General features: G+C 63.1%; 1 protein-coding gene across 1 annotated transcript in view; it reads left to right on the forward strand.

Annotated features, from left to right (window-relative positions):
* KCNQ1 (potassium voltage-gated channel subfamily Q member 1) overlaps positions 1-15,662 on the forward strand; it is a 255,928-nt gene that overhangs the window by 188,212 nt on the left and 52,054 nt on the right. The window contains exons 12-15 of the mRNA XM_090292878.1: positions 13,527-13,602; positions 13,856-13,950; positions 14,123-14,169; positions 14,966-15,027. Of these exons, the coding sequence (XP_090149004.1) occupies positions 13,527-13,602; positions 13,856-13,950; positions 14,123-14,169; positions 14,966-15,027 (280 nt within the window). The remainder of the gene's footprint in view (positions 1-13,526; positions 13,603-13,855; positions 13,951-14,122; positions 14,170-14,965; positions 15,028-15,662) is intronic.

Consider the following 15,662-nt stretch of genomic DNA (forward strand, 5'->3'; position numbering starts at 1 on the left):
GTCATGGGCCCCTCATCTTCCTCCGGGTCTTAGTGCAAATGCACTTGAAGTAACCCCATTAACTGCATGGTTTATTGTAGGCGCCTGGTCTGCAAACTGCCAGGCTAAGGAGGGTCCTTCCTGTTCCTCCACTACCTTCATGCTAAAAACTTGTGAACCTCATCAGACGCGTTCAGTTCTCACAGGGATGACGACATCACCTCTCCTCTGTGGGAAGAGTCACCTTGGTAGGTTCCAGGCATTGGGCCGTGTGTACGAGCCTGGCTGCCACCCCGACTTGCATTTCAGCCTTAGCACATCGTTGGGTTTGGTGGGCTGACGTTTTGTGTGGGTTTTCACATCTGGGTTCACAAGTGAAACGGGCCTGTCCTTCTGTGTCCTTATGCTTCCCATGAATCATATCCACTGGCCTGTTCACACGAACAGAAGGTCATTCACCTTCTGGAACGCCTTGTAGAGGGTCAGCATTCCTGTCTTGAGTGTTTTCAAAACTTCAGTTGAGCTCACCTTCAAAGCCATCCAGGCCCGCATTTTTGGAGGGGGCCTCTGCTTGTTTCTTAAAGGCATGTTTATTCCAGTCCTCTGTTTCTTCAAACAACAACGATTTTGGCATTTTATCTAGCTCCAGGAATCCATCTTATCTGCACTTCCAAGTGCGTTGCTCACAGATGGCCCTGACACTGTTATCTGCATGACTGCTGCCGCCTCTGCCCGCCCTTCGTCCCTTGATCAGCACGTAGATCGCAATGCTCGCCCGGCCCGCGCGCCACCATCAAAGGCGGCCTCCTGCTCGAGGCAGACTTGCAGGGGCCTGTCCACCTCAGGAATCCTCGCCACAGGGTGGAAGCCGTGACCCTCCGCCCATCTGTGTGTGACCCAGGAGCTAAGAATGCTCTTTGACTTTTTAAATGATGGGAAAAAACCAAAGAAAAAGAACAGTTCTGATGCACAAAACTTACCCGGAGCCCAGCCGCTGATGTCCGGGGAGTAAGTTCCACCGCACACGGCGTGCACACCTGCTCGCTCCCTGTCTGCGGCCGCTTTCCAACCCCAGAGGCGGAGGGCACTGAAGTCCCGCTCTCCTCCAAGGCCTCCCCTTGCCTTGCGCATGTCACCTATTGCTGTGCCCGGTCCTCCCACCCCGGGTGGTGCCCCACCAGGAGGGCTTGCGCTTCTGTGACACCACCCCAGCTGACTGGGTCAAGGTCACCCCCTGCTCCCGCTGAGCTCACACAGGGTCCCTCGGTCTCTCGGTCCCTCAAGCTGCCTGCGGCTCTCGCCATCTCTCCGGGCACGTGCTCCTGCCAGCCCTGCCTGGGCCTGGTGCCGCCTGAGCTCACGGTGGTCCTGCGGAGGAGGCCGGGCCCGGGGCTGATGTCCATCCCACAGAGGGCAGGGAGGGGACGAGGGCGACCTTGAAGCAGCTCTAGGATGGCAGAGCCATTACAGAGGTCACGCAGAGAGCACCTGAGGGCGATGCCTTTGTCACAAGTAACAAGCCGATGCTGGTGCGTTTTTGTGAACAGAAGTCTGTTCTTCACTCCGATTCCCAGGCCCAGCCCAGACCCCATGCCACGTTCAGTCCTCGGTCTCCCGAGGCTCCCCTGGGCTGGGATGGCTTCTCAGACTGTCCCCAGTGTTGAGACTTAGACAGTTCTGGTGGGGCCTGGCTGGTGTTTGCTGGCTGTTCTCTGTTGGAGTTTGTGTCCCGGTTAGACTGGGCTTGTGGGGGTCGGGGAGGACCAAGTCCCGTCACATCAGGGCACGTGCTCTCCACGTGACTGTCCCTGGGAGGCCGGCAACACCTTTCAGGTGTCACCACACAACTGCCCCTTCCCCCTTCCCGAGTTGGCCTCTCGGACCCACCGGGGTTTGGCTCTGGGGCCCCGGATCACCCTGTTGGCCCCTGAGAGCCACAGGATGGGCAGATCCAGGAAGGGACCCCTGAAGGACGAGGCCTGGGCTCCGCCACCCCCACCCCACCCCCAGAGAGCTGTGCCTCTGGTCTTGGGGGCGGGAAGCTGGGCAGCAGACAGTGTCAGGCCAGACGTGGGAATCCACACATGGCCCCTTCTCAAAGGCGGTGCTGTCCCCAGGGCCCCCGCGGGGTCCTCGGCCCCTTTCATTGGGCACATCCGAGCCGAGCCTGGCCCACAGTGGAAATGCAAATCTAATTAGTCTGGCATTGAGCCCGTCTTAAAAGTATTAACAGAGCCTTAAACTGTGCTGTGGGATGGGGATGAAGAAACGCCTCAGAAAGAAATTACCGGATGGTGACAAAGCCCCAATTTATTAGTCTTCTCCAATGGCGGCTGTGCGAGGACGTTAATTACTTTAATGGGACTTATTTTGCTTCGTTGCCCAAAGTAATTGGTTTATTAACCTCTCCTTTCCTTCGGGGGGAGGGAAGCGGGGGCGGTGGTGGGCCCAGGGAGCCCTGGCCGGCGCGCCCCGCCCCCGCTCCGGGCAGCCAGCACCCTGTCCCTGCCGGCCTGGCCTGGAGCCGCCTGGCACCACGGATTTGTTCCTGTTTGCTGGGCACTTGCTGTGTGTCAGACACCGGGAATGCAGCCGTGAGAAAAACAGGGCCCTCGAGAAACGTGCCGGGCCCCCCACACAGGCTCCAGCGGAAGGGCCGCGGCTGGAGGGGGCGGGCGTGGGCAGGGGGATGCCTGGGAACGGGGAGCGGCGGGGAGCGGCGGGGAGTGGGAGCAGGGTCTCCGGGGCCAGGCGGGGTCCCAGAGCCGGCAGCAAGGTGTGCAGGGCAGGCTGGGCTGGAGGCAGGTGGGGCAGCCACCGGGGCGGCCGCTCAGCTCCGCAGGCCGGAGAGAGTGTCCGTGTGTCCAGGTAGCCCTGCTGCTGGCCGCCCCCTCCCCCCACTGCCCGCCGCCTCTCCAGGAGCAGGGCTGAGGCCTGGGGCGCTGCAGGCAGCAGCTGGTCTGCACCCACTCGTGGCCTGGGGCTGGGTGAGCACAGCTTGTCCCCTGTGGACACCCAGGCTGTCCTCTGCCCGGCCCTAGACAGGAGGAAGTCAGGGTTGGAGCAATGTCTCCTGTGTCCCCCCACCGAACATGGGGGAGACGAGAGTGTAGCTCAGGAGATGGGGATCCGGCGGAGCCAGTCTGCCCCCCCGGCCCACCCGGTGGTGTGGATTCAGGGACACCCCCCCTGTGTATGTCTGGGGGCAGCGGGGGTGTGTTAGGGGGGCTGAGGGCAGCCGTGGGACTGTGTGGCTTTAGACCCTTCCAGGTGCTTCCCCCAGGTGCCCCCCAGGTGGGCCCTCGGTGTCCTGGAGGGGCGGCCTGATGACCCTCCCCCAGCTGAGCTGGGGACCAGGCCCTACACTGAGCTGGACGTGTGGGGGCCCCCAGGAAGCCTGGAGTGTGAGGTGTCTGACCTCCTCCCTACTCACAGGTGGGAAACAGAGGCCCAGAAAGTGCAGACGAGGCCCCCACTCTGGGGACCCCACTGCCCACAGCAGGCCTGGCCTGGTCTCAGAACGCAGGGCCTGGCTGGCTCCCGCCACTGTCCCCGCATCTCCAGGCTCCCAGGCCACCGCCCTCCCTGCTCTTCAGGGTCATTTGTCACCTGAGAGGAATCACTAGACCTTTGCCACCTTCACTGTGAAGTTCAGGGCTATGATCTAGCCAGGGGAGAGGCACCTGGGGACCGAGGTCCCTACCTCTTGTCTGATGGCTGGGCATACTGGGGTGACCCCCCGGGAGCCCTTCCCCCAGAAGCACCCACGGCCCCTCTCTGCAGTTGTCACCTTGCCCTTGAGTTTGACTGTGGACAAGGGGCCGGCTCAGCCCTCTGTGCCGGGTCAGACAGGAGCTATTAGGGGGAGAGGGGACAAGGCCTGCGGACAAGGGGACTGTGCCGAGCAAGCCCCCGCTGCCCCAGGGCGTCATGCATGGGGCCTCGGGAGGAAGGACGCTGCCGTCTTCCCTTCGTCCCTGACCAGGGTGCCTGTCCCTCCAGCAGCCCCGTGGGCAGGACCCGTGGCTGCCGGGGTCTGTGGGGGCTCAGGCTGTGCAAGAGAAAATGGCCGCAGGGGCCGGGGTGCAGGGTGGGAAGACTAGGGGACACGGGCGTGTTTGAGGCCCCGGCAGGGGACAGGCAAAGAGGAGGACAGGAGGCACCTGGAGACCGAGCCCAGCAGGCAGCTCCATGTCTCAGGTCCAGGCTGGGGACAGACGCAGGGGGGCGGGGGGCCCGGCTCCCCTGAAGGAGCCACGTGAACGTGGGCACACGGCCCCGCCCCCCCCAGCGCCAGCTTCTCGTCTGCACAGTCAGGACAACGGGGCATTGAAAACGCGCTTTGGAGAGCGCGGGGCTGGCCTGCGGACAGCGAGGGAAGGGGAGAGAAGGGGCCAGCGGGGGGACCGGCCCGCCCCGGGGATCGGGATCGGGGCTCCAGAGTCCAGGCGGGCGCCCAGGACAGGCAGAGGTGGGGTCTGTGGGGAAGGGTGTGCTCTCGGCCTGGGGCCGTGGTCAGGGGGCTGGGGCGCAGCTGGGCTTGTGAGTGGCCTGGCGAGTCCGGGAGTCTGTGGGGTTTAGCACGTGCCTCGGAAAGGGCTTTGCGCTGCACGCGGGCGCGGGGGTCCCACCGCCGCACCCCATCGGGTCTCTGTCACAGTGAAGACGGGCTAGGAAGGGTCCGCGGCGGCTCTGCAGTCTCATAGGACCTTGGGGGTGACTTGCCAGGGCCCCGTTCAGCTCCTGAGAGCAGGAAGGAAGCACCCCCCAGGCAAGGTGGGGCTGAACTTGGCCCCCTCCTCTGCAGCAAGCCTGCTCAGTCCCCCGAGGTGCCCAGGAAGCCTGACAGAACCTTCTGGCTTCTGATCCCCAGGGCTCACCCAGCTGGTGTTCCCTGGCCTTCAGTTCCACATCCCTGCCTCTCCCGCCCGGGACCCCAAGGGCCTGCAGAGGCCCCAGCCGGGCCCGGCTGGTTTATGATTCACAGGCTTTTGGAAGGAAATGCACACAAATCACTTTTGTGGACGGAAATCAATAAGAAGCCCATGTAATTCTTCTTAGACGTTAGGGGTTTTCTCTCCTTTGTTTTAATCAACAAGTTCCCAATAAGTCATTCCAGCGAGGCCAGCTCTGATGGCTGCCACCCACCCCCCACCCCCGGGGCTGGGAAAGGGGACCCCCTGGCTCTGTCGCGGAAACTTCCCTCGGTCCTCTGCCTGGCGCTGGAAGCTCGCCAGCGCGCCAGTTCCCTGGACTTAATGAGGGCTGACAGCCTGCAGCCAACGTCCTCATGATCCCCCCGGGGCTTCAGTGGGGTCCCCCAGCCGCCGCTCCCACCCCTCCCGGGGATGGAGCCGGGACAAAGGTGCGTTTCTTCGCTGGCCCCTCCCACTGTCAGGCTGCCTGCGGGTTGGGGGCGCAAGGGCCGTGGTCCCCACCCCCAGCGGGGCCGGAGCCTGGCCCCAGGAATTGCGCCGTGACAAGGCCACGTGTTCAGGCCGCACTGTCCTCTGGGTGCCCTCGGCTCCTGAGGCCTCCAAAGTTGAAGGAATTTGCTGGAAGCCACCAAGGCCCAGCCTGGGAATGGGTTTGGGGGTCTCTCACGCCCTCGCCCAAGCCCGCCTCTCCCTGCCCAGCCTCTGCAGGGCAGTGGGTGCCAGCCTTTGAGAGAGGGGCCAGGACACAGGGCGGTGTCTCCATGGGTAGGGGCCGCAGGGGTCCGTCCCAGCCCTGACGTGAGGGCTGCCCCTCGCCTATCTCACGCCACAACACGCACCCCTTTACCCCGTCCGCCACTGCCCCCAGCTCCCTATGGATGGGCCTGTCGCAGACCCTTTGTGTAAGGGGGACCCTGCGTGTGAGGCCTTTGTGACCACCTGCTTTCACCGACCACAGTGCTGCCCAGAGCCTTTTCCTGGCCCAGTGACATGCTGTCGGAAGGACGGGCCACACTGTGTCTATCCCGTCCCTGGCGGGCGGCGTGTGGTGATTTCCTACTTCAGCCTGGGGACAGAGCCCCGGGAACCTTCACGCATGGGTGTGCACTCCTCCTGGCCACAGGACAGGCGGCAGCGCTGGGTCCCATGGGACCGCTGTGATTAACCTTCGCGGGGATCCCCAGGTGTTCTCCGCGCAGGGCGCGTTCTGGCCGGGGCACCGTGCCTTTTCCGTGACCGCCATCCTGGCGGCTGTCCTGTGCTTGTGCCTCACGCTTCCTTAATGACAGGTGACCCTGAGCATGTCTTCCAGGGCTGACTGGCCATCTCTCTTCTATGGAGAGCTGTCTTTGCGAGTTTTTAGCTGGGGGGGTGGGGGGGGTGTTGAGTTGTGAGTTCTTCGTATGTTCTGGCCCGGGCCCTTTATTGTCCTGCAATGACTTAGAAATGACTGCAAAGCCAGCGGCCCCCTCACTTGCTGGGCGGGGACGGAGCGGGCCTCTGGAGAGGGGCCCGGAGATGTTTCTGGAATGAGCAGGCCTGGCCCACAGGGCAGCCCGCAGGTGAGGGCTGGGAAGGAATGAGGGCAGGTGAGGCCCAGGGCGGCATTCCAGGGGCCTGAGCGGTCCCCGCAGGGAGAGGGTGACCTTGTTCCACAGCCCGCACTGCCAGCACAGTTTCCACGGTCACTTCGAGTGTGTGAGGGGGACCGTCCCCTGGCCAGGCCAGAGCCCAGGGGTCCCTCAGCTCCTGGAGAGCTGAGCAGTCTCCATGGCTTCCCACCCGGCCAGCCTGCAGGGCTCGCCCTCTGCCCCTCGTCCAGGCTCTGCCGCGGGCCCTCACCGTGCGGGACATGGGGAGCCTGTGGGCCACGCAGCCCCAGCCCGGTCGCTGAGGGGCTTGGCGCTCGGTGCCAGGCCAGTGGGGAACAGGGCTCATGGCAGGGGATGCGGCTGCACACAAACAGGGGTGGACGCTGGTCAGGGAAGGGGGTGAGGGAGGGCTGCAGCCTGCCAGGCGCCCCACCCCCGCCCCCGCCCCGTGGCGTGAGCATGGCAGGGGCTTGTGGACGTGGGCCGGGGTGGTGGGGCAGGTGTAGAGGTTTGCTTCAGGGTCAGCAGGAGCCCAGCACGGGGCACCTGTCCTTGGAGCACAGTGGCCTCTCAGGCCGGGGCAGAACCAGGCGGGCAGTGGTTACAACCTGTCCCCAGCCGCCTTTCCTGGTAGCCAGTGCGCTAAGCGGGCAGGATTGCACCACGCAGCGCCCGTGGGGGCCTGTCCATCGGAAGAATGTCCCTGGTGCTGCCATAGAGCTCCCCCTGCTCAGAGCCGGAGGCCAGAGCCACCCCAGGAGGACAGGTCAGGCTGGAGGGGCGGCTGCCAGGCACTGAGCCACCCACAGCTTCTTGGACTCAGTCGTGGACACAGAGCCCAGGGGCCCCGGACGGGAGCCCGAGCCATGGCGGGGGGCGGTCCTCGCTGTCGGGGGGCAGAGCTCACACAGCCCATGGCCAGCAGGGAGCCAGGGCACGAGGCTCTGCTGCCCGGGCCGGGGAAGGGGACCCCGGGCCGCATGCTCACCTGGTCTGTCGCCTCCTGATAAGTGAGGCAGGTGGTCTTGGAGCCTGACCTGAGGGGTCCCCACCTCCCTGACCCCAGGGGCCTCCGACGGGAAGGTGACAGCAGCCTGCAGCCTCTGCACACCCCTCCGTACCCCTCCCTTTAAAGAGTCCTAAAGGCGCCCCCAAAGTCAGCCACTGGGAGACCACCTACAGTGCCGGGCCCCGCCCATGCCCATCCGGCTGCCCTCACCTGGCAGGCACAGCCTGATGCCCGGCTCGGCTGGGGTCCCCTCAGATCCAGGGGTCCCATAGAGCTGCCCCAAACTCATCCTGCTTTTGCTGTGTTGTCAGACCACAGAGGAGGGGACGTTGTCCCGTGACCTTGTCCCCAGGCCCCCGTCTGCCAGCCTCCCGCCTCCTCTCCCCTGCGGCCACCTGGACTGCCATTCAGTGGGGGCCTAAGCCTGGCCCCCACTCCCTGCAGGGGTTGGCAGACATTGGAGGGGGACAGAGGCCCCGTGTGCATCTCAGCCAGCCCATCTTCACACCTGTGCTGCCTCGGGATGAGGGCCGGTCCTCAGCCTCGCCCCAGAGCCCGCCCCTCTGTCCGAACGAGGCCTCTCCTGCCCTGAGAGCCATCTGCAGGCCTGGAAGACGGCTGGGGGCTGGCTGGGCCAAGTGGCCATGCCAGGGTGGGTACACGGCCTCCAGAGCCCATGGGTCTCCCCTAGTATCTTCTCCTGCCCATGGGGCAGCACGTCTTCTCTGCCAAGGGCACAAAAACCGTGTGGACAGGACCAGCTAGAGCTCTGACGCTGCGGCCTCACCCCAGGCCACAGCGAGTTGCCCTGTGCCCTCCTCGGGCTCACACCGGCCTTGCCAGCCAGGTCTGCGCCCGGCACGCGGCAGGGCTGGCGGCCCATATCCCTCCATATGCACAGCCGGTGGTGCCAGGGCCAGTGATTGAAAAGAGCGCCTATTCCCCGCGGGACCGAACCCTGGCCCTGGTCACGACCCGAGTGACCATGTCTGCGCCTCTGCGCTGCTGGCCGTTCCGTGGCGTCCCGTCGGTGTTTCTGCGCTGGCTTTCCCGTCCTGGGTTCCCGCTTGTCCTGGGTCCCGAGGGTTGTGTTTTTCATTAGAAATGGGTCTGGAGTCTCAGTGTATGTTTTTCTGCATTTTTTTTTTAAAGATTGTATTTATTTATTTTCAGAGAGAGGGAAAAGCAGGGAGAAAGGGAGGGAGAGAAACATCCGTGTGTGGCTGCCTCTCACACCCCCCCAAGTGGGCACCCCACCTGCAACCCAGGCCTGCGCCCCAACTGGGAACCGAACCGGGGACCCCTTGGGTCACAGGTCAGAGCTCGCTGCAGGAGCCACACCCGCCGGGGCCGTGTTTCTGTGTCTGTGGAGCTGACCGCATGCTTTCCCTTCCTCAGGCTGCCGATGCGGTGAGCCGTGCGGACTGACTTCTCAGGGGCGAGGGGCCCCGCAGAACCGGGCTACCCCGCCGCTCGCTGCGGCGCTGGGCATGGCACTGGTTCTGTGGGCGGGCGTTCGCATCCGTGGCAGAGAGCGGCCCGTGGTTTTTCTCCCGTGACGCATCCTCGCCAGGTTCTGATTGCAAGGTTGTGCGGACTCATAAAAGCCCTCTGAAAAGTTTTGCGTTGCGTACACTCGGGACCGTTTCCGTTCTGTGTTTAGAACAATCTGCGGGAGACGCCATCTAGACAGAAAGACTTCACTGCGTGGGTCGGGAGGGACGATCATTGAAATTCCAGACTTAACGCTTTTCATTAATACTGGGCAATTTGAATTTCTAAAATTCCTTCTTGCGTCTCCTTTTATATATCATGCTTTTAAGACACTAATCTATTTTGTCTAAACTATAAAAATTGTGTTGATGCATCACCTCCTTGGAATAGTTTGTAAGAACATCTCTAGGTCGTATTGACGTTCTGTTTCGGTCCTGACCTTGGCGCTCCATGTCGCCCGCCCCCAGCCAGGCGCACGGAGGGCGTATCCGGTTTACTGGTCTCTTCTGAGAACGAAATTTTGGCTTCGTTGATTTTTCTTAATGTAATGTGCGTTTTTTATTTCATCGAATTATGCTCTTGTCTTTATTGTCTCTGGTCTGTGCTGCTTGAGTTTCATTTGCTGTTTTTCTAACTCGTTGGGACAGATTTCAGCCTCTCTGCTCGCTCAGATGTGCCCCGAAGGCCACAAATCTCCCCCTGAGCACGTACCTCACGGCACCTCCAGCGCCTGCCTCCCTGTGCGTTTCCTATCTGACGTTTTTATTATTATTCAAATAAAATTATTTTCCAGCTCTTATGAGATGCCATCCTTGACCCTGGGGTTACTTAGATTGATTTCTAAAACACAGGGATCTTCTAGTCACCTTTGTCTTGTTGAGTCCCAGCCTCACTCCACTGCGGGCAGGGACCAAACAGGCACGGTTTCATTTCTTGGAGAGGACTCGGAACTTGCTTCGAAAGCCCCGCACAGGTCTCCGCGGAAGAAGGTTCCACGCGCCCTTGGGAAGAGATCGCCGCCACCCTCCACGTTCTGCGTGGTTTCTATCGTGCGCTTAGCTCACGCGTGCAGACATGTGTGTGTGCTTCCAGGCGCACACAGACTGGGAAGGCTGCCTTCCTAACAAACGGGCCGCTTTCTAATTACGAATCTCCCCCCGTCTCCATCTCCAGCAACACTTAAACCCCCTGAAACGGCATTGTCCCAGCCCACCCCACCTGAGGCTCCCCCACAAGCCCGCCCTTCTCCGGGTGCTCACCCCGCCCTGCACTTCCAGGCTGCCCTCGGGAGTCACCCCTGAGCTCGTGGGGCCCCGAGTCATTCTCCCAGACATCTCCCTCGGCAGAGAGGGGTCCTGGTGTGGGGTTCACCCTCCTGGTTGGTTGGTTGGTTGGGTGCTGCCCTACAGCACACACACATTTCCCGTCTTACCCACTTTCAGGGCGCAGCTCAGTGGCATTGAGCTCGTCCACGGTGTGACACAGCCGTCACCACCATCGTTTCCGGGACGTTCCATCCACCCCGACTGACACTCTGTCCCCCTTAAACACTCCCTCCCAGCCCCAGGCACCCCCTGTCCTACTTTCTGTCCCTGTGGAGCTGACTCCTGCAGGGACCTCATGGGGCTCGCCCCCGCGTGCCTGGCTTCTTTCAGGCTCCCCGTCATTTATGAGGGTGGCTCTGACGCATACAGAACGCTAAGTTGCTAATTTTCCTTGTGCACTTTAAAGATGGCATCTGGCTTTCATCCTCCTGTTGACAAGTCGGCCATCAGGATACCGGGCCGTCACCCCCTCCTTCCTGCATCGCTGCCGGGGCGCCCCTGTGCCGCGGGTCCTGGGCAGCGTCACTTGGAGGGCCGGGGCGGGGGCGCCTTCCGTCTGTCCAGGGCGGGTCCAGAGAGCCACCAGCCTGTGTCGCCTCCTGTCTCCCGTTGTTTTGGGGACGCATCAGCCCCCAGGTCTTCGGAAGTGTTAGCTCCCCACTGTGTCCACTCGCTCTTGAGATCTCGCGGGTGTGAGGACTTATAACTGCGTCTCTCAGGCCTCGTGTGTTCCCTCCGCGTTTAATGCTCCGTCCTCTCCGTCCCCCCACGTGGCTATTCCCCTGCAGGTCACGAGGACTTCCTTCCGCACCGCCTCTGCTCCCGGATCTGCCCGCTGCCTTTGCAGTGCCCGTCACTGTCCTCGGCGCCTTAGTTTCCTTTCTTTCATTTTTCACGTAGATTTCATTTCTCTGGAGAACTCCTCTGTCTTTTCGTCTGTTTCTTGAACCTGTTTATCATGGTTATTTAAGACCTTATCCCAGGCCTCTGATGCAAAGCATACCCTCTCCTTGCTCATGAGCCTGCGGATCAACATCCTGGGCTGCGCAGCGGCATGGCCTCCCTGGTGCTCCTCGGGGTGTCGGCCGGGGGGTGACAGTGGCCTCGGCCCCGACCCCTCGCGGCTTTCCTTGCCGCCCGGCCCGGACGTGTCCCAGGCAGCGGCACCCTGGGAGGGTGAGTGGAAGCTACAATGTCTCCTGAGCACGTGGGTTGCCCCCACCATGGTGGGAACAGACCCCATCTCCTGATGAGGGGCGCCGCGAAGAACGGGCACCCACCCGTGCCACCCGCACGCAGACTCACTTCCAAGACCCCTCAAAGCCTCGTTCAGTTAGAGGTGGCCTCATGCTCCAAGGCCTCTTCTTCCAGCCTCTGTCCAACGCCGGGTCCTCAAATCAGCGCCCGTCGTTTGGGACTTCGATACAATGGTACCCCACTTTGGAGGCCTATGTCTTCATCTGTAATGTAACATCACATAGCCAACCACCCCTGACTTTATGGCTCAGCGGCACAACTCCTCCTGCTCACGCTTCCGTGGGCCAGCATCACGGGCTCAGCGGGGCGGCCGTTCCGCTGGCTTTAGGGGGAGGGCGGTGACAGGCAGCGGCTGGTGGCTGATCAGGAGTGGAGGTCAAGGACGGCCTCACCCACAGTCTGCTGCTTGGCACCGGTGCTTGGCCGGGCACCTCGGGCGTCCACGGGCCCTCGCCAGCCAACGGGCCCGCTCAGGCTCACTCCCGCGGTCACAGTCCATGAGCGTGGGAGTCCCACACAGTGCGGTTGGCCTGGCGCTCCTGTCTTCGCAGTGAGCGTCCAGATCATCCCAAATCCAAGTAGCGGGAAAACATCTTTCTTGCGGGAGGCTCTAGATATACTGAAGGCAGTGGATCTGCCACATCTTTGGGTCTGTTCCCATGGTCTCTTTCTCCCCTTGACTTTCTGCCTTTCGAGTATGAAGAACACGGAGGGGGTCCGTGACATCTTCTCCCAAGAGATACTCAGCTTCCCGCCGGCACACGGAAGGTGCCGGGCAGAGCACCTCGCTCTGGGCAGGGCTCAGATGGTTTGAGGTGATGAGGGGTGAGTCTCACGTGGAAGCCTGAGGTGTTTGCCGGGGCCCCCCCTCGGCAGATTCTGAACCCCAGTCCTGGGGCTTGCTCTGCTTGGCTCCGTGGCCTCCTGGCAGCTCCTTTCACTCCGTCTACCTGACACACCCCCGATGGGGCAGCTTGTCATGGATGCTTCAGGGGGATTGCACGGGGGGGGGGGGGCTCCCTTCTCTGAAGTCCCCCCTTGACCAGGATCTTACCCCCTCAAGTCCTGGACGTCTTTGTACCCTGGCTCCCCTGCTCACCTCGCCAGCCCCGCAGGCCCCTGCTTCCCACGGGGCCTGTGTGCCCGCCCAGCAAACACACCGCTGCTCCCCGGACAGGAAGGGTGGCCGCCCCCAGGGGTCCCCCACAGGTCTCCTCGCCTGTCCTGCAGCCCTCCGGCCTGTCTCCATGGCTCTCCGCGGCTGTCACACATCCATGGCGGGCGTGTGGCTTGTCCAGGTGCTACTGCTGTTCTCAGCAGAAGGTTTAGTCAGAATGAGCCAGAACCGAAGCAAAACCCCCCACGTGGCCACGGGCATGCGTTTCCTTCCAGCCTTTTTTCTACACAAATATATACCATTGATCATGTTTTCTTCATGGATGCTGTTTCTAGAAAGATCTTTGTTTCTAGAAGGAACCTTAGAAACCTAGAGTGGCTCAGGCAGCAACTGTCCTTGGCCAGTTGTCCCACATCCTCTAGGCGCGTGCCTGTCCGCGGGGTCACACAGTATTCCGGCTTGGGTGGGGGGGCCTTAGGCTCCTGTGTTTGTACCCCTCCCGTTTTGCTGGGGAGGCTCCTGAAGGCCCATGATGGAAAGAAGCTTCTGGGGCTCCACCGCGAGCGGGGGCAGAGACTGAGAACCGGGACCCTGACGCCCACCCCACTTCTGAGTGGAAAGCGAGGCCAGGGTCCCTCTGGGATCATCCCACTGATTAAAAGTTCCCTGCCCCTGCCTCGCCTCCCCACCGCCCGCAGGACGCGGCCGTGGAGAACTCCGTCCCTTGGGGGGCCACCGTCCCTGTTCCCAGGAGGGCCCAGCCCCCGTGTGGTCGTGGGGTGGCTGCTAACACCCTTCTGTCTGTCCCCCATGCAGGCTGCGGGAGCACCACCGGGCCACCATCAGGGTCATCCGGCGCATGCAGTACTTCGTGGCCAAGAAGAAGTTCCAGGTGAGTTCTGGGCTGAGCTCCCGCTGCTGCCCCTACCCAGGGGCTCCTCTCCTGACCACCGGCCGGCTGTGAGCTCTTCACCCAGCTGCACCCAACACCCCCCACCCCCACCCATGAGAGCACAAGCACTGCTGGCCTGGCCTCGCGGCTGAGCTCCTTCAGCCCCCCCAAAGACCCAGGGCACCCACCCTGCCTGCGCTCTGCCCAGCAGGCGGGGCCCAGTGAGGGGCTAACTCATGTCTTCTGGCCCCAGCAAGCGCGGAAGCCGTACGACGTGCGGGATGTCATTGAGCAGTACTCACAGGGCCACCTCAACCTCATGGTGCGCATCAAGGAGCTGCAGAGAAGGTGGGTGCAGCCCGGGGGCGGGGCCTGAGGGCTGGGGGTGCCGGGCGTGGGGCTCAGGGTAGGCGGGGTCCGGGAGGGCGCTGGCAGGTTTGCAGGTGGCCGTGGGGGGCTGTCTGACGCCACAGGCCGGGCGCCCAGGCCGAGCGTGAGCCTGTCACTGTCTCCCCCACAGGCTGGACCAGTCCATCGGAAAGCCCTCCCTCTTCATCTCCGTCTCAGGTGGGTGTCACAGCACGGGGCCCTGGGCGTGGCGGGCTGGTGGACCCTTGTCCCACTCCTGCGCCAGCACCCACCTCTCCCCACAGTCAGCACGGGCCTCGGGTCTCCACAGTGAGTGACGGGCAATGAGGGCCAGAGAGGCGGCAGGGGACGCACGCTCATCAAGGGGCTTCAAGTCCCTTCACAGAGGGACAGAGGGAGCACGTGGGTCCCTTCCAACGGTCTGCTCTTCTGGGCCACGGAGGGTCTGGGCTGGAAGCAAGCCGGGACCCTGGGAAGGAGTCCTGGGAAGGGAGTCTGGGGGGAAGCGGGCAGCCCCAAACTCGAGGGGCCATTGACGGCAGCGAGGTGGTGTGGCCTCCCTGTGTCCCCTGGACAGGGCTGCGTGTCACTCCAGGGAGGACAGGGCCAGGCAGGGTCGGTGGGGTTGCCTTCGCCCAAGTTCAAGTGGGAGCCGCAACTCACACAGGGGCCAGACAGCAGGGGCAGCGGGCTGTCGTGAGCTTGCCCGCCAGGTGTCAGGGACCCTAGACCGCAGAGCCGGGAAGGGTAAAGCAGGGAGAGAGCCGTGGCCGGCACCCCCGAAGCCCGCCCCGCACGCCTCCCAGTGCCGCGCACCTGCACCCCGCCAGGACCCGCCTGAAGTTCTTGCCACCGAAGCACTTTCATAAGGCCGCTCCACCCTCAGCTGCCTCAGCCCCATGTCACCCTTCTCCCCAACCCCCGAGGGGTCCCCCACACCGCCCCTCCCCATCTGCTGACACACACATCTCTGACCGGGTGCTTCACCCCACAGAGAAGAGCAAGGACCGCGGCAGCAACACCGTCGGCGCCCGCCTGAACCGCGTGGAAGACAAGGTAGGCGGGTGGCCCTGGGAGCAGTGCGCCCCGCTCCTGGAGATCGTCATCCTGGGGGCCTGCACGCCGTCCCCATGGCAGCTGCTCACACCCCAGGCTCCATCCTGAGTACCCCGCTCCCACGGCGCTCAGTGCAGACAAGTGCTGCCAGAGTCTCCCCTCTTCGGGCTCATGTCCGCTCCTCCCCACCCGGCTGGGTGTCAGGCCCCGTGGGAGGAGGCCGTCGAAGTCCGGGCCAGGCTGTGTTCTTGACCTCTGACCGGTGGTGTCTTTACTGGCCAGCGGTACCCAGTGCCTGCCGGCCCTGCTGTGGCGTGGCTCAGGGGCATTGGGGTACTTCAGGTGGGGGAGAGGGGCTGCCTGGGTCCTGACTGCGCTGGAAGGTGTGGGGGGTCAGCCGAGGCCCTAGTGGGTCTCCAGGTGGGACGCCCCCCCCCCCGCCAGGCTGTGTACCCATCCCGGCCCCCGCCCAGGGCATCCTGGGAGTCGAAGGAGCCTGGGGAGCTGGGGGGCTGCCCTTTGAAGTCTCTGTGGTTTGGAGCGGGTGGTTATCTTGCCCAACAGCTCCCGGGGCTGCGTGGACTTTATCTGAAAGTAGCTGGGAGGCTAAAAATAGAGGCGCATCGGTTGGGCAG

This window comes from Furipterus horrens, unplaced genomic scaffold, assembly GCF_987537825.1.
Source record: "Furipterus horrens unplaced genomic scaffold, mFurHor1.1.pri manual_scaffold_2, whole genome shotgun sequence".
Lineage (NCBI taxonomy): Eukaryota > Metazoa > Chordata > Mammalia > Chiroptera > Furipteridae > Furipterus > Furipterus horrens.